The 23,813-nt window shown below is 39.6% G+C and overlaps 1 protein-coding gene across 1 annotated transcript in view; it reads right to left on the bottom strand.

The window, feature by feature from the left end:
- Nucleotides 1–23,813, bottom strand: part of SEMA3D (semaphorin 3D) — a 77,179-nt gene that overhangs the window by 37,606 nt on the left and 15,760 nt on the right. Inside the window, exons 4-6 of the mRNA XM_041477719.1 lie at nt 20,920–21,013; nt 17,538–17,666; nt 10,989–11,131 (exon numbers count right to left, since the gene is read on the bottom strand). Coding sequence (XP_041333653.1) covers nt 10,989–11,131; nt 17,538–17,666; nt 20,920–21,010 — 363 coding nt within the window. The 5' untranslated portion in view covers nt 21,011–21,013. The remainder of the gene's footprint in view (nt 1–10,988; nt 11,132–17,537; nt 17,667–20,919; nt 21,014–23,813) is intronic.

Genomic DNA, 23,813 nt, shown 5'->3' with positions numbered 1-23,813 from the left:
GATGTCAGGAAGGTGCCTGCTCCCCTCAGTTATAAACTCTGAAGCTTAGGGGATCTGTGCTATAAGTTTAAGGACCGCAAATTTAGCCATAAATATTCAGCCCCTTCAGATTCATTAGGAAAAACCACTTTTTTGTTAATTCACTTTGCAATCTGAAGGCACAGAACCAGCCAGAGTAGGAAATACTGGGTGGTGGGAATTAAATGTCATCACCACAGACTGTATTTGGCCCTTCAGGGCTGTATCATACATACTACAGGCATTCAGAAAGATGGTTTTAAGTGCTGAAATCACTTCACAAGGAGTAACACTTCTCTGGTAATGCACTCTAACTGCTTTTCCTTTTCATGTACCTGCTACTTTCAAACAGATTAGCTCAGTTGGAAATTATTCCTGTTAATGTATGGCCTTTGGAACTCCTGCTCTTACAAGAATTGTTGCCTCCTCTATTGATTTCCTGAGGTTCTGCCAAGCCTGAAGCTTTGCATCTCCCCAACAGATTTATTACAAAGGTGTCAAAATTAGCAGCCTGAAGCCAATAGCAAAAAAAACCCTCTGCATGTGTGTGTTCTGTTCAAAGGCAGAGCAAACAGACTTTGTGGTGCAGCTGAAACCAAACAACTACAAAGATGCAACAAAGAATGTTAAAAAGCAAAGAGTGTTAAGCTTTTCCTTCCTCTGGCAATTCAGATTAGCTAAGCAAATCTCACATTGCAGGGCTCCCACTTTGATTTCTGGTGGATGCAGTGCAGCATCACAGGAGATGAGGTGTCTCTAACTACCTGACTAATATCTGGGAACAGGAAGAAAGCGTGGAGCAAGTGATGGGGCTGGAATAGAAGAAGGACCCTTGTCTAGTTCCTACTCCTGTCACTGCAGCGTTCAGCTTCTGCAAGAGATGGGAAGATGTGTACTTGTGTTTTACCAGCCTTAAGCTGTGATCCACCATGGCCTTTTCACAAATGCTTATTTTAAATGTATCAGTAGTTCCACTGAGTTGCTAGAGAGCAGTATGAACCACTGTGCTCAAAGGAAGCAATCTTAGCAAGTGCTATGTGCATTAAAGTATAAAATATATGAATTTAAGATGTATCCACACTTGTTTGCTCTCAAGCCAGGACATTATGTTAACCATGCTATTTGAATTTAAGAGACATTAGAACAGACATTCACTAGGTATGTTTTACATATCCAAAAGCTGCCAAAATAACACTGTACACTTTATAATGGAGCAAAGGGGATTCAGTGACCAGTCAGCATTCCAGGAGCTACCATGTCCTTCTGAAGCCAGAGTGACAAATTTATGGCACTGAGAGACTGAAAAGACCTTTCACTGATTTAGACAGTTGCACATATAATATGCTGACATATCCTTCAACATGCTTCTTCCTACTGCCATGGCTGAGTGAAATAAAAAGCACATTTTACTAGGAAGATATTTTTGTTTGTGGTTTTGGGGGATTTTTTTGATCAGTAACCATATAGTACTCAATTCTATATGTCATCTCTGTTTGTATCTTTCCTTTCCTATAACGTGCCCAGGATTCATTGAGATTGACTGAGAAAGTGCAGGAACTGACAAAGGCCATGATTTTATCTACATACAGAATTAGTTCAGCTGAAACGAGTCTTTGCTCCTTAAGTCTCAAGTAATATTGATCTCACTAAGCTCTGTAAGTGTCAATTTTTTTAAGAAAGGGCACCCCTTCCTTCCTCATACTATTTTTTGGTGCATATTGGGTCAGCCTCTGACTCATCTTGAGGCTTCAGATGATGGATAAGATGCAGTTATTCTCCTTTCCTTCAGACCATGTTGATGTGTACTCACACACTTTGCATTGTATCTGCCCACTCTGGTGGAGATTCCTTGGACCCTCATCATTCCTGATTACGTGCCTCTGAGAGAATGCACAAAGGAAATACTGACCCAAGTTATTTTTGAGACTGGGCTGCTACAGAAAAAAGACAATCTCTTTTGCCAAATAGATTGTTTAATAGTAGCAGTCTGGAATGAATCATTGATGTGCTCAAATGCTGTGAGCTGGCTGTAGAGCAGGACATAAACACAGGAGGATGTACAGGCTGGGAAGTCAGTGGGTTAGAAGAAAGGCACGGCAGAGTGAAAATCACCAAAGCAAAGTCCAGTTAGTGCACAGGTGGACAGCAGTAAGGACTAAACACAAATTCATAGACTCCTAAGAAGCCCATTCAGCTGATTTATACCAAGCAAAGGTTTGCCTCCAGCCTGTTTAAGTAATTGACTGGATGTACTGAAATGATTTTTGACAAGAGATGTGGTCTGAATACAAAGAACTCTAAATATTTCAGGGAGATTGGACATGGAGACAAGATAAATTTAAGTGCTGAGAGAAGGGGAAGGCAGCTTGAACAAGCCTTTCATTCCAAAAAATATGGCTAATCTTTTAACAGCCAACCAGCTTTGAGTATCTGAAATCTTATCTCCCAAAATATCACTTCTAAGCACACCGGATTAGCTGTGTTTACTATAAACTTTGTTACTGGACAGATGAAGGCACTTAGGGACTGCATATTTCATTTTGAATATAAATAAAGCTTTAATTAGCACTTACTGCTTTGTAATCTCACAAGCTGTAACAAATACCAACACTTCTGCCTGAAATACCTTCTTTTTAACAGAAAGAAGTACCTGTAAAATCATGGTTACTTGTGCTTGCCTGAGTTAGAAATGTAGATAATTACCAGCTAGAAGGGGGGCTCTTCAATCTGTCACCTGTTGAGGAAATACTACCCCAAAATATCACAAAAAATTTTAACTACAAATTACTTAGATAAATGGAGAAGTAATCCAATAGGACTTTAATAAATCAGGCAGACTGTTATTTACAGAAATCCTAAAATTTCATCCTTTTTCATTTCTGGTTGCAGAAAACAATTTGTTGGCGTGAGAAATCAGATTTCTACCAAATTACATTGAGAATTCAAATATCAGATGTCCCACTTCCGTGAGCATAGGTAATTGTATGGTAATTTCTGACATTCAGGAAGATTGCTGTTTAAATGGCACAGTGTAAATTTTGTGAAGTAATTTAAGGTCATGTCATGCACCTCTTTTGGGAGTCTTCCATGGAAATTTCAGTTTTCTGATCTGAAATTCATGTGCAATTAAACAAAACAACGGGTTTTTCAAACCATATAAGTTCACATAAGAGTAAAAGCCATCAGAAAAGATACTGCCCTCTGATCAAGTGATTTAAAAATCAACTTATATTAAAGACTTTCTGTCATATCTATTTCCTATTCTGTTGTATCTCGTATGCTATATAAATATAGCTTCATTAAAATGAACAAATGTTAGTCTTGGAATCCAGTAGGCAGGAAAACAGATGGCAACGAAACTAAAGAACATCTGCATCTTTGGGGATTTAAATCTCTTATTTGCTTGTAAGTAACAGTGACAAATTGAACATTAGAACAAAAAGTGCAGTTATCTGAAAAATCAGTCTACATCAAAGATGTCAAACACTGTGATTCATAAAACTTTAAAGACAGTAATTATCCTGAACAGCCTCTAAAAGGAAGAAAAAAAAAAAAGGAAGAAAAAAGAAAAAAGACAATGAATGGAATTTCTAGAAGCAGGTTATTAATTACAGCCAGTGGCAAGATGTGCAAAAGGACTACCCAAAGAGAATTCCTGGCCTGAATAAAAGGAAATGCTGGAGAACAGAGAGGAAAAGTGCTGAAACTGCAAAAGGCCCTGGAGCCTTTCTCTTATTGAAGCTTAGCTATGTGACAAAGCTACCAGAAACAAATGGCATCCCCTGAAGCAAAGCCTTGTAACATGGAGGAAAAAACCTCCAGCCTTGTAGCTGACTTTATAAATGGACAAACAGCCAACAGTCTCCTTTCAACTTCTGTCTTCAGGTTCACAGTTCTTTCTATAATTATTTTGTTTTATTTACATATTCTGTCCCCACTCAACTCTCTTAGGTACCAACCTAACACAGGAAAGTTAAATTGCTCCTTCAGGAATTCACGTGCAAAATTTCTTGTCAAAACCATACGAATGTAGATGAAGATTCCTCTCGTGATTTCATCAGGCTAAGGGTGAAAACATCAAGCTACCCATGAAGTGTAACTTGAGAGAGAATAAAAGCACACTTGAATTATAAGCAAGGGAAAGAAGGCACATGAGACATCAGAACTTTGGCTGCTCTCCTATGGATACATCAAGTAAACTTGGGAAGTTACTTCTCCTCTGTGTCTGCAGTTCCCATCTGACAGTGAGGTGGGGACTCTGTTTAGTTCCTGCTCCTCAACCAGGCTTGTTTTTATTTCATTGAGAAAGTACACTGAGCATGCATAACTGTTTGGTTCACCATGGAAAATGCTGATTTTTATTTTGGAAAATATTTAAATATCACACCCAGAAGTTTCTACCAAATTATCTCTGGATGGGATCCAGACTGGAAAATCTAACTACACATCAAAGAAAAATTCTGGGTTGTTACTAAACGTACCATGAAAAAATCTCCACAATCCAGAAACTAACAGGCTCAGGTAAAGACAAAGATGGCTTGGGACGAATAAAAGAATAAAACTAAGCACCATTTTACCTTAAGGCCATGCAGCAATCCTGCTCAGATTATCTCCAGCAGGCATGCTAGTATTAAGAATATTCCCCTAAACTGTCCAAATGCTACCACAAATTAAATGTACTCTATTATATCCACCACTAATCTGTTCAATCTAACTTCAATTGGAATCTGAAGTTAGCAAAGTTTTATGGCTGAAGAAATAAAATACGTTATGGGATTCTCAGGAAAATCTACTTAAAATTTTGAGTATAAATTGTACATGGTTTATTCCAGTGTGTTTGACTTGCCTTTACCTGTCTCTCATTTAAGTTTTCATATATGCATAACATAAATTATACTATATATATGCATAAGAAATATATAAAAAGACAGAGAACAAAATCTTCAGGTTATGAAAGGCAGCATTCTTAATAATGAGGGCAAGTCAAGTAATTAGATGGATCATGCAATTAATGTCAAACAGGAAATCAGAATTTTTATGATTTGAACAGATTGACAGCACTGTGAAACTGGAGAAGTATGAGACCCAGCACTGGGATAAACTGGTTTCTTTATGAACAAATAAGATTGAATTTGCCATTCAGAATTTCACATTCTTACATAAGCATGTTTTGCATTTCAGGTTCCAGGGACTCAGTAGGGCAGAGCTCCCTTTATAGTCAGTGGAAAATATGTCCTTCAGAGAGTGATTTGGGTTGAGATGGAAGGAGTCTTCCTCCAAAAACCGGTTGTCTGCCTTTAGTGAAGGAAGGGAATGCCTGATAATTAGATTCCTCACTTGGGTATATACAAGTGCCTGAAGTCACTTGCATGACATTTTGTGACCACAGCATTGACAACCACAGGTTGAGAGCTGGGAAGGACATGAGATCAAAGAAAAAAGGAAGGTCATCATCTTAGAGAGTCCTCTGGAATCTGGAATCCTGAAACATCTGTATTTACAACACTTTACTCAATCAACAATAGCAAAACTGCAAACCTTGGTACATTTTTATCATAAATGTACTTACAGGGAAAAAAAAGACAGGAAGATAATTCAATCATGTGAGGAAACTTCGAAATCAGAAAATCATTATTTGTACTCTTACAGATATTTGAACATCTGAGCCAAAGCACTCACAAGTCAGAGACTTTGGATTAGCCATAGGAACATCAATTAACTCTAGAGACTTCCACTTCTGAGCCAAGGTGTGCTGGCAGTGTCTTATGCAATGTCTCTCTGGCAACTAGGATGGTTTCCAAAGTTTGCTTCAGAGGTTGTGCAGCTGCATTTCCAAAGTTCAGTTTTTAAAGATCTATCTTGACACTGCAACTTCTTTCTCACTTTCCCTGAGGCTCAGTAAAATTCAGTCACACCTCTTTACATATAAGCATATCTCACATATTTTTGCCTCATCTGTAAATCATGATTTCCCCTTTCAAAACACCAATTATTGAAACACACCCATGAGGGACAGAAATTTACAAAACTTCCTATACTTATATAACCCTTGCCAATAAGGAAACTTGGACCAAAAAATCTGACAAGTCCTGATGTTGTATCTCTTAATCCATCACAGTTAGAAGGAGATACTCTATGGAACTGGACCATCTCCAACACATCAGCCCTTAAAAATGAAATAATCATGATGAGCATCTGCTTTTCTACATAATTTGAAAACTTTCAAATGGCACATAATGTGCAAATATCAAATTTGGAAGTCCAAGAGGAGTTGGCTGCCAAAGGACTCACGGCTGCAAAGACACTCAGTGGGCAAATGAGGGCCAAGGTTGTTCAAGGGATGACTTTTTTATTGAGAAATCAAGAAAAAAACTATTTCCCATGGCTGGAGTTGTGGGCAGGCAATATTATGGTGACAAAGGAGATATGTAAGCATGTAACACACAGGAAGTTAAATGTCGTCTGGAATGAGTTGCCTCCAGAACTGGAAGCAGGATAGCTGCACGAGCATGGCTCTGAGCCCAGATTAATTAGCCCAGCTGAGAACATGTGAACATGGCTATTTGGCTTCCGGGACCCCGCTAGTGCGGCTGAACGGGAAAGCAGGACACTGCCAGGACAGCTCCAAGGGCTGTGGGGAGAGATCAATTACCTACACAATACAGAAATACCAATAATGACAATGGGCCAGTTATCCCCAGTCACAGTAAAGGCATGGCTAGACTACATCCAGGGTAAGAAAAACACCTCTTAACTTCCACACACCAGCAGCCCTGTGGCAAAGCCCACGGAGACTCTGGAATTGAAGCTGCAGAGGAATAGCTCCCTCCTGCCATCCTGGGAATACAAATTGCTCTGAGCACCAGACGGGAGGCAAGGTCACAGCCTTGAACTCTGCTGATGTTCATGGCTTTGGAAATAAATTACATTACCCAAAGGTGGAATGCAGGGTGTGTCCAGGGCTCTCGACTCAAGAGCTCTTAAAATGATTACATTCCACTGTGCTTAGAAAGCACAGTTTAACCAAGAGGGCTGTGCCTAATTGCAGTATTCTTTTCCCCAGGTACAGCTTGGTGTATATATAGGGGTGGAATGGCATTAAGAAAAAGAAAAAAGGGAAAAAAAGGAAAATAAAAAGACAAAGAGCTCACTTGTTCCCACTAGAACAAAGGCTGCTTCTGGATACCAAACACTTTGGGAAATATGGGAAAACATCAGGAGCTGAAGTCTGATTTCTTGGCAGTTGAGGTCTCGGAAACCAGCCTCTAAGACTGCAAGCTTTAACTTTTGCAATACATCACCAAAACCATTAAAAAAAAGCCTGTAACACAGCAAATGCAAACCGCTGTAATAATAAACAGGATTTTCATACTGCAGCAGAGAGACTACTGCTTTTGGCTAATTTCCACTTCATTCCAATAGGATGAGGTTGTAACTATGAGAAGATGTGTTTCTATATAGATAACAAACAAACAAAAGCTCCAACAACTTTCCTCCCTCTTCAAAACTTTTTCTGAGACTCTTCTACGTTAGATTTTTATTTCTCCCTTTATTTGAGTGGGGAAAATAGGAGGGAAAACTGTCTTTTCTAGGGCTATACTTGTACACATACGAGGTGTCAACAAAGTAGAATTATAATTCTGACACCATTTAGCGGTGAATATGTACAAAAATGAAGCTGACTTGGTACTGGACTGCATAGAGCATAGTATATGGATGATGAAATTGTATTTTTTTTCAAGATCTTCCTCAATGTGCAATGACTGTGTCCTGTCTTTACCTGATGCAAAGTGGTTCAGCATTGTGGGCTTGAAGACAGTGTAGCTGTAAAAGCTCATGCCTGTGTTTCTAGAAATAGGAGTAAGTGGATGCATGTTCTTAAGAAGTTAAGGTTTGTGTGATCAATTCATATACATATGTCTAACTGCATGCATTTTAAAAACGAAATAAATTTTTCTGGCTGAAATAGTGATTTTTCTTTTTGATTATGGCCTTACTTGAAAAGAACACAAATAACCCCAAACATTCCAATTTATGAAAGTATGAATGCACCAGAAGTAGGATCAGGTATTGCAGACAGGGCAATGATACTTTTTCTGCCTTGCTCAAACCAAAAACAGGAAATGCCATTTGCCATGATAAATGACACAACTGGTTCTGAGAGTGACTGTTGAAAGCAGTTCCTCCCCAGTGCCATGACACCCACCAGTGACACAGAAGAGATGATGTGAGCCGAGTGAGGCTGTGCAGGGCTGCAGCAGCTGCGCTCTTGCAGCACAGGCTGCAGGGCACTGGGTGCAGATGCTCTGCTGAACAGGACAAGTGACAGCTGCTGGACTCTGGGCAAAGAGCTGCCAGCAAGAGCACTGCAGTCTTCTGGGTCTGAAAGTAGCTGGGAAAGGGGAATGCTTTCCAGAGATTTTCCCTAAGGGAGGGGATCACTGAGAGACCATATTGTTGAACCCTTGAAAATTCGCCAAAGAATAGGCTGCATTGACTAAGCTTCTTACTAAAAACAAAGCCTATTCCAATTTCAGCATGTGTTTCTGGCATTAATGGACAGGAGCCCTAAGGCATAACGAGGTAGAGAGCAATCAAGTTCCAGCAGAAAAAAACTGTGTTTACACCAAGCAAACTACTTCAGAAGTTGCTGAGCTCCTCCCAAATACTGTTATTCTTTGCTTGACAGGGTATGAAGGCAAAGGCTTAACTTTGTGCAGCACAGATCACATTAATGAGACAGTGCAATAAGAAATTGTTGTTATCAATTGTTGCAATCAAAGGCATTGTTCCCATGTCAGAGACAATTAAGCACAGCAGATGTTTCATGCCACAGCACAGATCCAAAATATCTCAGTCCATGAACAGACAAGTCTATTTGCATATTTAATTTATATCAAATACCCATAATAATCCTATTTTCATTATAATAATTAGCAATATATTTTTTTAATTTGTAGGTAATTAAGACAAATATAAAAAAGCAGGAGTCTGGATTGTCAAAGAATTCTGCAACCAGTGGGAAGCGCTCAGTACATAAAGTAGACAGTGTAGAACAATTAATAATAATCACCTTGCTTATCAGCTTTCATTGTTTTGGTTTGACTACTAAAAATAAAATTCATGACATTTTTCCCGTTAACATGATTACTCTACAAATTCATTCTCATTTGAGGTATGATTATATACAGTCATTAGGATTTCCTTACAATACATTTGCTTTTATTATGATAGCTTATCTCCCTTTTTCTCTAGGTAAAGGATGCTGGTTTTCTCTAGCCAATATATCTTAGTTTACTATACTCTCTCATGTGCCTTGGCTTGAAAATGTTGTCTATCAATTTCTCCTAATGCATTAAGTGCTCTCTCATAATCAGCAAATGCCATGTCTAGCAGCAAATCATAAATGTTTGCATTTCCATTCTGTCATTAATCACTCTGCTGTGAAATACCCAACTAAAGATTATCCATTCTTTCGTCTGGCTAAAAACCTACTAGAGATCTGATTTATGAATGAATGTTTTGTTATCTTAACACTTTAGGTCAAGGACAGAAGTGTGAAATGGCTGTGGCCACTGAAATCTCAGCTGGAGCTGGGAGTCTGCTGGACTGCAGAGCAGTTGTAGATCTACACATCCATACACTTGTCCACTCTTTGTTTCCAGTGTGTGTCCATAGCTGAATGAGTGCTCTTCTCCCACACACATCTTATTGTAAATCACAAACACTTTTGTTCATGTACTAATTTTCAAGTTTCTCAAGAAACTGCCAGCATAGTCACACTGCTCAGAAAGTCAGTTAAAACTTCTGAACAAAATCATAGAAATGTACCTACTTGTGTGACTTCTGTAGTGTTGCTTATATCTAATTTATCACAAGATAAACATTTGCTGAAAGCTTATGTTTATATTTTACTAATGTGCAAGCAGCTTTCAAGTTCCATTTTCCTGATTTTTACCAGTGATTCCTGAGGACCCTAGGACAGGATGGGAGCACTTCTACTAAATGCTTCTGTTACTACAGAATAGAGGGACAGAATGTCCTTGGGGACAAGGGATTGGATAGAGTGTGTTTGACACAGAAGTCTACAAACCCTGTGGGTAGAGACCTCAGTGAACATCAGGCTGCTAAACAGCAAGCTACACTGACTGCTGTCTTCATTTGCAGGAATGATGTTTTTCTTCTCATCTTTTGAGGAGGCTTCTGCTCTGGACAGAGATGCTGTTCCAAGAAGACTGAAGCTCATGAAAGCCTGTGTCTGTATATAACACTGAGGCACAAATCTTTCATAAAGGGCAAACCCAAGCAGAACGAAGGAGAAAGTGAAGGAGTAATCATTCAAAGGAGGTCAGGGCACCAGCCAAATTAACTTTTTACATTGCAGGAGACCTGGGGTCTCGTTCCTCCTGGTCAATGGGTCAAGGATTGCTCTTCTTCCAAAGGGAGGAAACCTCTAGGCAGATGTGGGTGTATCTCAGAAACTGTGTATTTCCTTAGCCTCCCCTCATCCCAGCGGGTTATCAGGAATGTGCAGAAACAAATGATTGACCCCAGCTCTCAGCAATGCCCAGGAATGGTGTACAGAGCCAAGCTGAAGGAATGGGCTTCTGTGTCCATACATCAATGGGCACTTTCCACAAAACCCCAAATACCTTGCCACCATGTACACTTTGGCTCATCCACCCTCACTGGAAACTCATGAAACAAGACATGACATTGTTGCACCGAAGGCCAAAACTTTACTTTTTGGACACAAAATTATAATTTATAAACATATTAGCATTTTAAAAGAGGTGCACCGTCAATATCAAGTCTATTTCTTGTCAAGTAAATTTGAGATGGCATTAGTAATTGATGTTCAGAAAAATTACTACAGTGGCTCATTGGGTAACAAAGGAGAAAACATGTTTCTCATAGAAATAAACCACACCACGCTTGCTTAATTTTTATCAAAAAGATAGAGTCCTCACCTTACAAACTCTCCCAACTCTGGAAAGGATTGTCTTGTCAGATGTGCCACTATCTTGTGATATTTCTCGAAAAAAGAAGTAGATTTTATCATCATCTGGGTTATAGGTATCTGGGATAGGGAAAGTTCCAATGAATTTCGCTCCTGGAAATTAAAAGAAAAAGGGGATTAAAAATCTGAAGAAAAGACTCAGTACTTGCTGTTAAACTCTGCACTTATGTTACATCTTTCAGTGAAATAAAAATATTATGTAGATATGTAGCAGCGAGTTTTTTACGAACTCCAAGTGAAAAGCACCATGGAGTCTGAAGTATTTACTCTTAGGCTGATGTTTTTGTGTGTAGAACTTACTAACACTTGCAAAAGTATTCAGCACTGGTTATCATTCTCTGTTTGGAAACAGATTAACTCTCAGAACAAAGTATTGTCTACACAAATCTACCTTACTGCTTTTGCCACCAAAATGAAGCTAAGTGGATTTTCTGAAATCACCTGGTAGAATTTAAATTAATTTAATTACTCATGGCAGCAGTTATGAACACAGAAATATACTACTATTTACTAGAGATAGCTTGCAAAGGAATGTTTCCCACATATCTGTGATACAGCAATCTTACTGACTATATCTACCAAATCTGTGGAGTTTTAAACTTTTTTTTTTGTCAGAGTTTGGATTAAATATGTGAGATGGTACTTTTTTGTTTGGATTTAGATGTTTATTAGTTCATATTTACATTATAGTCTCACAAACTGTGAGTTCTGTTGTACATCATTTTAACAACCTGAAAAATAGAGCCATATCTCTCTCTCTATGAGGCTTTTTATGGATAAACTATTTAATTAAGAAATGATATTTAAATTATTTTTACTTTTAGCTCAATAACTAACTACTTGTAGTTTGTAAAGTGGACTTTTTTATTTAATTATACAATATCACCCAAACCCATGAAGAAGAAGGTGAAGAAGGACTAGCTTCTGCTTTAAAACTTCTGTCTTGTTTTATATATTACTATTTCTAAAGCTTTAAATTCTAAGTTTTTTACTGTGTGATATTACACACCTCTATTTAAACTCTACACTAATAATCTTAGTTTCATAATTTAATTTTGGAAATTTTCTCTGTGGCCTGAGGTCAAATGTAGAGCTCTCTTAGGAGTCAGTGTTTGTCAGCACAGAAAGTCTAAAATTCTCAGTAACCAGGGTTCCAACACAAATCCAGCACAGTGCCACGATGGGATTCCCCAGTTAGCACAGCAACCTCCAAAACTGGCTGGCCAGTCTTAAGGATTCAGTTCCCTGTGCTTGAAAACAGATTGGCTATATCAATGTAATGGTTTGTTTGGGTTATTTTAATCTGCTTTTTGCAAAAAATGCCTTGCTGTGTCATGCTGGGCCATTACGTTATTCCTGGTCTCCTCCAAGGCAAGCGTGGGTGTCTGCCTGCATCTTGCAGGCATGCTTACTGGGCCAAGATGTTCCTCACTGCCCCCAAGCTCCCTCATCCACGGCCGCCAATCCTGCTCTACCTGCTCTTTTGTTTCCAGTGTTGGGGTTTCTTGTTTGTTTTCCTTTTAATTTTGCACTAAAATCAGAAATTGAAGCAATTCCAGGGTCCATGACTGCAGCAGAACCAAGGACCCTGCCTTGCAAAAGTGAACCAGCTACCTGGGGCAGTGATTTTTAAGACATTCCCCAGTGTGCTGCAATAGATGAGCTCTTCTCAGGGCACTTGGATCAATGATGTTTTTCTTTAAACAGAAGTGGCTATACAAATACAGTGCAGAGAGACCCTTGACTCTAAAATACATTCTTTCAGGAATAAAATACACAGTCTTTGTCCCCCAGTATCAGGTAGGCCGCAGTAGAAAGCAATAAGGAGGGTGGTGTAAGAATGCAGAGCAAACAGAGCACACTGTTTATGTGGGGGAATACTATTATCAGCTTTCAATATATCTTCATGCCTGTGTCCTTTTCATAATGATTGTTACTTTATATTAGCCTTGAGGAATTTTCACCATCAACTCCACAGTACACATAGAAGAAAAAGAGAGTCCTTGATTCAAAAGTTTGCAGTCTGAGACAAAGGGTCTGAGACAAAATGGAATGTGTTTAAGTGCTCAGTGTGCACCTTTGTGACAGAAGAGTAAATTTATGGGTGAAAATAGTCACAGTGCTGCTTCCATTTTAAACCTTTCTGACACTAGAGAATGGTGTCAGCAGAAAAAATGAAATGATGCAGGCATCAAGATCTATAAATTTAAGTCAGGATTTCAAAATGAGCTTGAGGAAAATATTCCATTACCCCTCAGGGCCTGTAAGGCTACTTTGAAGATTAGATCTCTAAGCATGAATAAATACATAAATATGCTTCTAGTATGGTTTCTTAAATATGTGGTTAGCAAAATAGACATTTAAGAGGAAACCTGTGAAATTCTTCTGTACCATGTTTTTGAAAGTCACATCCCCTTTTTTCTTAATCCACACTCACAGAACAAAGCACTGAATGTATGGGGGGTTGAAGATTACACTTCATTGCTTTCCTTGGCAAGCCAAATGAAAAACTGAATGTTGCAATACCAATTTCTGGAACAGATTTAGAAGAATCTCTAACGAATTAAAGGAACACCAATATTTAACAATTTTAAATCACAACTAAAAACACTGAAGTTGAAAGTTAAATTTGAACAGAAATACATATTAAAAGATATGAAGATGAATTGAAAATAATTAAATAGAAGAGATTATGCTCTCAAAAGCACATAATGTTCTGTAATTGAGATCTTTGTCTCATCTTTTCTAGCCCATCTATCCAACATACAAAAATGCATTTAATCTAACTGTGAATTAGGCTTTTGGATTCTTTTCATGGGAGAAAAAAACTAATTATGATGATTTTAAACTACTGTTTGTTTTCCTATAGACATAGTTATCCCTCCATTATTTGCTTCAGCAGCAGATCTTCCCACATGTTAAGTTCATGGCTAGATTTCATGTGACCAGCCCAGGGATTAATGGCTTCATGAGCTCTGGCAATAGATGGTACATATGTTGCTAGTGCTTTTTTTTATGTGGTCTGATGGGAAAAGCTGATACAGCTGGTCCTTCACTGCTGGGGTGGCTGTTGGTTACCTGCTGGCCATCACCCCCTTCTGAAACCAGCAGTGATTTTTGGCAGTGCAACCTATGGAGAACTTACGCTCAGAAAAAGAGAACCACAAAGGAGTGGCTGTCCCAGAAAACAAAGAAATGAAAAAGCAAATGAAAAAGCAAAGAAATTAAAAAGAAACAGTGGGAAGCAGCACCTCTGTGTACTTGGGCTGCCAGAAATACATGGCATTGACAGAATACAAAGGACAGTGCTTACCTCATTTACCATAACCACCTAGAAGTCAAGCTCCTAACCCATTCTCAGCCAGGTTCCCTCTCAGGGAGGGACAAAGTGACAATGAATAATCCTATTTTAAGGCAGATTCCTACAATAGGCGGGGTGAGTCACCCTCTGGAAGTGTCACCTCGCTCAGTAAATTACAGAGGCAAGCGAAAGGACTGAGCTCAGACAGGATGCTAGCTTTTGCCTTTTAGAGCTCAGGGAGCTGAATCCCATCCAAAGTTCGCAGGATATAAAGAACTCATTGCCTCCAAGACTTTGCCCTGGAAAAGACGACTAAATTGCTATGAAAAAAAGTGAAAAGGAAAAAAAAAAAAAGAGACGAATGCAATTCAAGGAAGCCCTCGTTCCAGCTATGGCCTTCTCTTCCTAGGAAGGAGGGAGCAATGTGCAGCTGCTCAGTGGATGCCTGTGTGTAGGGCTGGCGGGGGGCTCTCCTCTGCCCACGGGGCTGGCACGGGGCAGACTCAGTTCCAGCGGGTGGCTTTGCCATCCGGAGAGGGGCCACCAGCCCCATGTGCCTCGTCCCCGGGCGAGACAGCTCCAGTGAGCAGCTGTGGGAAGGCCTGACAGCCCAGCCCTGCTCCCCTCTGCTCCAGTGCCACCCTGGCGGGAGTATGAGCACGAGTGAGCCTGAGTCATGGGAAAGATTAGCTGCCTTCCTCCTTCCCCTCTGTGGAGCTGCTATTCAGTCACTGAGATTAGGACATGTCTTAATTAGCCAAGATAGAGATGCCCTGCAAGGAACTGGAAGGTATCCCACACATTTTTCCCTCGTGCTTTGTCTTTACCTCCCTTCCCTCAGGGAAGGATTATTTTGTTTCCAGAAACAGAATAAGACTAAACTTTAAAAATATTAAGGTGCATTATAGCAAAACTTCCTTGGCCCTCTGGAAGAAAACTAGGTGCACATTTTATGCTTATCCTAAGTAAAACATGACTCATGCATGGTAATAATTTATTTCCAATTGTACAATTATCCAAGTATGTACAACTTTTACTGGAGGTCTAACACATGCTTCATAAATGGGCAGTTGATTTAGGGAAGAGGGAATTTACATGAGATGGGAGCTTTGAATCTGAAATCACGTAAATATTTTCTTTATACCAATATCGGCTGAAAGCACAGAAGTATGTAATTGGTAACATTACACAATAAACTAGAAATATATTGGCCACCCTATGGCTTATAGCAGAAATGACGCTGTCATTTCAAGTTGCACTTAAAATTTTCTCCAACCTTAAAAGGACTGTTTCAAAATATTAAAAGCACCTAGTTTATGTCTATGCCTCTTAGTGTAACACTGAATGGATTGTGTTTGTTAAGTCTTAGACAGAATTGTGGCTGCAGGGTTTTATATGGCTGGAAACAAGGTAAACCTGAAGAAAATATAGGGTCTTCAGTGTTTATATAGTGTGGGGCAATTTTCACCTCACAGTCTAGCACACTAAAGCTGTTTTTCAGACCCAGACATATTAATACACTGTTCTCCTTAGAAAAGCTTCACAAATACAGATGCTTTAAGTGAAAACAGAATAAATCATGAATCAATCTAAATGAGAGGGGAAAGGCAAACCCCCCCCCTCCACCTCAAACTAAAACACCTAAACATTTCTCAAACCTACAGTTTATTCTGTTTTCTTGTACTGTTCCCTTGCCTCAAACTGCTCGTGAAGAAACAATAATAAGAGAAAGAAATGTTTGGAACTGTATTTTTAAGCTACAAGTTCTTTTGGACTGGCAACTGAACCCTGTAATGCTCATCAATGTGGATCTATACTAATGATTACACCAGATGCTCCTCAGGGCCAAACCACAGTAAACCTTTGTTTTTACCTTATTACTGCATCCCTTAGGAAAGCAGCTACCCAGCCACCTTTCCATGCTGAGCATCTGCAGGCCATCAGTGATAAAACTGGATATGGAGTTGCATGGCTAATCAGAATTAGAGCACTGACTGCTGGAAGGACCCATCGTGGTCCATATGACAGTCCATTTCTGCTCTGCACTGCACAAGGGGTATGTGGAAACGAGAGATGAGATAAGAGAGATGGAACAAGAAACACTTTCAGCACAGGAAATGAAAGTGGGATAGGTCAGTGGAGTGAGATTCTTCAATCTCCTATTTGGAAAGGTAAACCTGACTTTTAAGTGGCTTTTTCTTTTTCTCCTTATCTCACAGCAGAAATACAGGGGTTATAGAGTTGCATCTAGATAGAAATTTAAGGCAACGATACAGAAGAAGGCAGAGAAGGGGTAGGGAAAAATTATTAAGAAAAAAAAGAACATTTCCTCTTGCTGAGGTCTCAAAGAGTTAAGAGGCAAAATTATCCTTTTTAGAAGTTTCTGCTGGGAAGACAACTTAACCCTGTGGTCAGCAGGCCCTGGCCTTACACTGCACCCATAATAGTCACACAGGCATCCTGAGCCAGGGCCAGTGTTGCCACATCTTTAAAGACAGTTGACAGCTAAACGGGGGATGCTTTAATTGTGCAGGGTTAGCTTGTGAGTGAAGTTTTCCATGTTACTCTGTGTGTGGTTTGAGACTGGCTGGGTGCAAATGCAGCCAGTTTTTTAGAGGGTTTACTAGCTCACAATGTTTTTTAACGGGCAAGAAAAAGCAGTGTTTTGCTTGGGAAGCTATTTTAGTGTGCCCTTAGTGGTTTTAAAATGATCCTCGCAGCAACAAAGGGTATTTTTCCCCCTAAAAAAGGAAAAGGAAAAAAAAAAAAAGATCTCCTAGCAAAAAATGTGGGATTTCTAGTCGGTCGTTTCAACTAGCTATACGGAACAGCTTCTTAAAAGTGACTGAAAATACAGTTTAAAAAAATTATTCTGACAAGACTGGATATAGAAGCATTTAAGTCATGATATTATTTCCATTGTAGGATTATACACAGATATACAGATCAAAGACAGAAACTATGATTAAGTCTGATGCTCCCACTCTTCCCTTAATTAGCATTTTCACCTCTGTGACTTTTCTCAAGTGCACTTCTGTTCCACTGAGCTTTGTAAAAAAAGCCTACGTAATCCAAAGCCTCCATGATACAATATCTATATTTATAGTTACTGGACATATATTTATATAAGGAAGGCGCTATTAGCTTCAGAGAGGCAGGGACAATGCAAATGACAACAGCATATGTTTGGGATCTTACCAGTAAGCCAGTAATGTTCAGAAATGTCAGTTCTGATGTAATGGTGGTCGTGAGAAGGGCCCAGAGAACGTGTCAGAGCAGTGTCTTTGCCAAGGAAATCAGAAGCTGTTCCAGCATAAAGATACTCATCTGCAAATGAAAAAGAAATAGGGTTCCTACAGCTGTGGCATAAAAAAAATTAAGAATATTTACATTTTGTTGGGTGGACAACACCTGTGTATAATTGGTCTATAAACTAATTTAATGCTTTAAAATATTATTGGTCATATTTTAATGGGTTTTGGTTCTGTGAAGTAATTTACATTTAAATGAGAGTGATATTTATATATCTGAGAAGTAACATAGTCAAAGCCTAATTTTCAGATCTTTTAGGCATCCAGAAAACTAAATTTCCCAGGCTTTAGTGGGTACTGGGCCCTTAAGTATATAAAGATCTATTTAATCTGAACACCCTGTCCCATACACCTGGGAGCCATGGTGAGGGCATGGCCACCTGTCCATTCCAGCTACTCCTGTGTCCCAGGACTGCCATGGCCCCAATGGCTTTGCTGCTCCTGAGCCACAAAAACAGCATGGATGCTTCTCCACTGGAATGTTGCAGCTTGGCCCACTCCTGCAACAAGAATCTCCATCCAAAACTTAATTCACAACGAGGAATTCAGGCACAAATTCAGGGAATTTATGTTAATGGCAGGAATATGGCTACAGACACAAATCATCATCATTTTAACACAGAGTGGTCTCCCTAAAATAAATGACACGTCGCTTGAATAAGGCACCCAGAATTTGCCTCTGTGACAAGGACACTACATCTGTAACACAGTGCCTTGAGCTTGCTACAACTGCAGTTACTATTTTCTCTTCTACCCCTTTTGTGGGCAATGAAAATGCTAAGAAATGCACAATATTTTCTGTTTCCCTTCAGATCTCAGTACTTTTCAAAAAGAAGCAAAGAGACAGTATCACTGTAAACCTCTTTTTGTTTTTTACCACATAGTGCATTTTAAAATACTCTTTTTTCTGTAAAATAACAAATTTTATTTGTGGGACAGGGTTTTTTGGTATTTTTTTGCTTAATAACTTGCAGAAATAAATCCCTAGAATTCATAAAAACAAAAAAGTTCATGTTCATAGATTATAATTTTATAAAAATCTATATGATACATAAAAATCCCTCTCCAAAAGTTCCTTATCCAGGTTTTCTGATACTCCTGGGTTGAAACATTTCACAAGATCTTTCCGAGAGAAGCCTTTGTTGAATGTGAATGCAGAATAAATACCATTCAACACTGATATTTGTGCTTTCATTTGCAAAAGATGTAAATGCACTTAAAAAAATAAGATCAAGGGGGGAAAAAAAATCAACAAACCAACCCACAACCCATGATCCACAAGGCCCTTTATTTGTCCAAAAAAGATCTATCATCTTTCTTTTTACCTCATTATTATTGTTACTTCTGTATTATTTCCATGACAGTTGTGGAAAGCACATCTTTCAGACAGCATGTTGCCTTTGTAAAGAAACAAAAGTGCATTCTGAAAGGTATTTGTCATAATGAGGAATGGGCAGGGTAATTGGTGTTTGCTAACTGACAGGCGCTCGGTGATCGATACATCTGAAGGGCCAACAGAAATTCTCCATCCTTGCTTAGGCTCTGCTGACAAGGCATTTTCAGCACTCCTCTTGGCATTTGGTATCTCTCATTCCAAGTTCTTGTTATGTCGTGAACAGTTTTGGTGAGTGGTAATTTATAATAGAGGATGGATGACGAGCAGGTGATTTTTCAGTGGAAAAAACCAGTTTTTCAAATTTATCTATAGGTCTACTTGAAGATATGTCATGTAGTACTCAGATTACTTATTTCTGCAAAGATTGAAAATTACTCAGTTGCATTAACTTACATATATGAGTGAAAATATAGTTAGATATTACTTAGCTCATAAATGTATACCTGAATAGAAAGTGTTCTCTGAAGGATATAAGTAATCTTTACTGCCATTTGGCAGATAAATAAAAAGTAGATGGAGAGAAGTGACATGCCAAGGTTACTCTGCTCATTAGTGGCAGAGATGGGAAATGATCTCACCTGAGCTCCAGGGCAACATCTTACCCATGAACTATACTGCTCTCCTAGTTCACTTGGGAATAATATCCACTGATAGACCAAAACCACATTCTCTGCTTAGGCCTGTAACCCTTTACAGTGCTCCCTGTACTTTACCGTGAAGCACTGGACACCAGCCACAGTCAAAAAAGGAATACTAGAATACCCTGACCATTAATTTTATCTCACTCAAAAATTGTTATGCAGCAAAGTTCATGTCTTAGCTAGCTCAAAGACAGCAGCTTCTTCATTTCACAAGATTTAATAGAACAGTCAAAGCATGAGACTGCTACTGAAATTAGGCAATGCTGTAATAAATCACAGAGTTCTACTGCTTGCATTAAAAAAAAAAGTTAAAAAAGAAGTTAAAGTTTCTGGAACCCCATTTCAAAAATAGACTTCACGGTCATTAAAGAGTACTAGGGGTCTCTGAGAAGAATAAGCACAGGCTTTAATCTATTGTTTTTAATAAAGGAAGTCCTGCCCCATCCGTAGGGTCAGAATCACAAATCATCTATCTTATTATCTGAGAATAAAGACTGATCATTAGTCATATTCTTTTTATAACACAGAGTGACCGATACTTCAAAGCACTGTCACCACTGCTCTTTGGCTGTAAATGAAAACGTCATGGTGCTTCACTCTTATCTTGTATTCATATGCTCGACGGACAAGTTAAATGAAAATTGTCCAAAGCTATGAACCAAACCATGACAAAAGTATCTCTTATAGTGATTTGAAATCCAGAGGTCAAGCTGACATTCCTCAGCCCCAAATGTCAGACCACACAGTGCTGTGATGCACGCAGCAGGCAGAGTGCACTATCTGCTCCTCGGCTCCCGGCTTCAGAAGTGGCTACTCGAGTAAATAGAAACCTCAGAAACGTATTTATGGAAAGAGTGTATGTCAGCAGACTTCAAAGGGCAGAACATATTGATAATTGCAGAAAGAGGCCCACAAGGGCTTCAAACACTCTCTGTCCGTGTGGGTTTTTTTGTTGCTCTCTTAAAGGAGCAATGACTGGGTGAGGGTGAAAACGCCTTCCTGCCCAGCTGACAGAGGCTTCACTGCCATTCTAATGCCTCTGTTTGCACTGCTGCCCTTCCAGCTCTCTGGTGTCTGCAGCCTGAAGGCTTCCCCAGCTCTGGGAGCACAAACCAGCACTGGAAACATGACCAGTGCCAGAGGAGCTCCAGCAGTGGCATCTGCTGAGCCCCTGGGCTCGCACAGAGCCATCACAGCTCCGAGGGCAGCACCTGGCCCTGGTGGCTCCTTACCTGCCATCACCGAAGCAAACGGCTGCTGGGGATCGAAGGGGCACTTTAACCTGCCAGACTCCAGGTTCTGGGTATCCAAACGGAACACCATCTCCTGAGAATAAACACAAATTCATTATCCTGGTGTGGCTACAGAGAAAAACTCACTTAGACAGCCTGTTCTGCAAGCATACAAAGTGGTTTGTTAGATCATGCAGCTGTCATCTCAGCATTGATGTTTACAGTCCGTGTCTGTTTCATATCTGGATTTTTTCACTCAGTGTTTTACTGTATCCTGGTCACTCTATAGTGAAACACCAATCTTAAAAAAAATACAATTATTTTCCGAAAAAAACAGATGCATTGTTCATTTCTACTCCAATTAAAAGCTGAATTGTACTTAAAAGGCACTGGCTTCTATTTGGGAAAATGCTGATAGACTGTGTTGCAACAGGAGACCCTGCAGGGATTCTGGCTGACTCTGAAATTTCTCCAGGGACTGCTGAATAATGTTCACAACAGACATAGTTCAGACCCTTTTAAAATGAAACAAGCATATGCTCTGTCTTATTATTTTTAACAAGGCTAAAGATACAAGAGATATCAGAATAGTTTCTTCCTTGTAGCTTCCAAATACAGTATGATTAATTCCTGGGCCACAGAACAAGAGCATAGAGGAAGATAAAGAAAATAACTTATTTAAAAATTATTGCCAATGTTTTCAGTGGGCAATCAACAACTCGATTCCCGTAGGCATCCATTTGAAGCTTTATTATAGTTTTGCATTGCCAGCAGGGGCTCTTTTACTTGACCTTTTCAATGGTTTCCTGAAAGTGCAGTTAACCTGAAATCCACAGTAAGTCCTGCTGAAGGCAAATTGATCGCTCATAGGTGTAAAGTGAATTCTCTACAGGTACAGGGAGTTCATCTTCAGAATTCTGCTGCCTTTAAGAGAGGGGAGATTTCCTACAGAAGTGCTTTTAACATTTTCCTTTAACATGCTTTTCTACCAACAATGATATTTAAAATCCCACTAGTGCTCAGAAATCGAATCAATGTATTATAGAAACAAAAATTTAGAAGCTAGTTTTTAAAAAATCAAAACATCTCCATGATTTCATCAATTAAAAATGGGTTAAGTGATTTTAATTATTTTAATTATTCCATATCTCTACCTTGCAAGAGGCCAGGAGAGTACAAATGACAAGCGAGTATGTCCAAAGATGGCCACATAGGATTAGACTTCGCAACACATCAATTCATCCTTAATGCACATCAGATTATAAATGACCAAACCTTTCTATGTTACTGAGGTGCCTCCTAAACACTCTAGGCTCAGAAGACAAAAGCCCAGGATATTGAATAATTAAGCTCCTTAAGAGAAAAGAAAAATCAATTCCAATCTGGGAACATAAATTCAATTTCCTCCAGCAATCCTAGCTCGTAGGAAGCGGAATTTAATCACCGAAAAACTCGTTACCTTCCCAAATCTGTGGAATATCAGGGAAACTAAATTCTCAGGCTGCTGAAGTGAGCATAGCAAGGACAAAACTAAGCTAAAAATTAGGCTTTTTTTTTTTCTGACAAGGCTGGTGTCCTATTGTTCTTTGTTCTAGGATGTGGAAGCCTGAGCAGCTCAGAGAACCTTTGCCTTATCACACGGGAAGAGGCTGTCTGCAGGCCCAGCAGTACTCGGGGGACCAAGAGAGTTACAGATCAACATCAAATATTTCAGACTTCACCCAGACAAACTAATGGACACTACCAGGCATTCACACAGAATTAACCTCCTGCTTTCACTTCAGGCAAAGCTTTCAAAGAAAAGAGCATCCCTTGGAGAGCTGTGGCTAACAGCATCAACCAGGCCAAGCCTCTTCTTCACCAGCCAAGAGAAGTTTTGGCAGCGACTCGAGCAACAACAAGACGAGGACTTTAATCCCCTTTAATTGTGTGATTCCGTTGGGGATTTGTACTGCTTCAAAAGCAGTGGCTGCTGTGGTTTTGAGTCACCTGATCCACAGCATTTTCCTCTCTGTTTTCACAGCACTGGCACTGTCCAGGAGAGCACTGTGCAGATCCACCAGCAGCTTTCAAAGGTCAGCAGAGCACTGCCTGGCTTCACCATGAGGCTATCTCAGGGCCAGGCTCTCCCAAGAATCCCACATCTTCCTGGAGAGGTTGCTAATTACCAGACACTCATTGCCTGTTACTATAACCCAGAGATTTAAATTTTTAAATTTTTTTTTTAAAAAGGTGAGGGACAGAAAGAAGAAAAAAAATTAAGAGAATGGATTTCCTGGCTTCAGTTCCTACAAGGAGACATTTTCAACTGCCTGTCAAAAGCATATCACTGGGCCTATCCTCAGCACCCTCCTGCCTTGTCACATTTATCTGGAGAGGCAGTGGAAGGATGCTGGCTGAAGAGTGTTTGGGCCTCCAAGAAGGAAAGGGAAAATATGCCTGATGCCATTCAAGGATGATAAGTCAGTAGGAGGCTGTAGAAAAGCTGCTCTGCCAGAAGAGGCAGGAGCAGTGCTGAACACTGTCCAACCTACCCCTGCAGCTGAGCAACCAGGAGGAATGTGGGAGAGGCAGGACTGGGGGACAGTGAGGGGATTAGGAAATACAATACCAGGATTCTTCTTCCATTTCCTCTCACAAGGTAATTGGTCATGTCTAGCTGAGACAGACCCCTTGTCTAGACTGGCTGCTGGACTGAACAGTCAGACCAAATCCATAATTTCATAAGGTCTGGTGAAAACAACCTTCACAAATGAAGTAGATGAAATGAAGTAGGGCAATGATAGAGTGAATAAGGAATCTTGCTAATGACCCAGAGGTAAACCAGAGCCTTATGTATACTCTTGCTGAGAGCTGTTCTGGCCTATTCAGCTGTGTATTTGATCATTCAGCTA

The sequence above is a fragment of the Pyrgilauda ruficollis genome, unplaced genomic scaffold (assembly GCF_017590135.1).
Source record: "Pyrgilauda ruficollis isolate IOZ18807 unplaced genomic scaffold, ASM1759013v1 scaffold112, whole genome shotgun sequence".
Lineage (NCBI taxonomy): Eukaryota > Metazoa > Chordata > Aves > Passeriformes > Passeridae > Pyrgilauda > Pyrgilauda ruficollis.
This window is presented reverse-complemented; position numbering and strand designations above follow the sequence as displayed.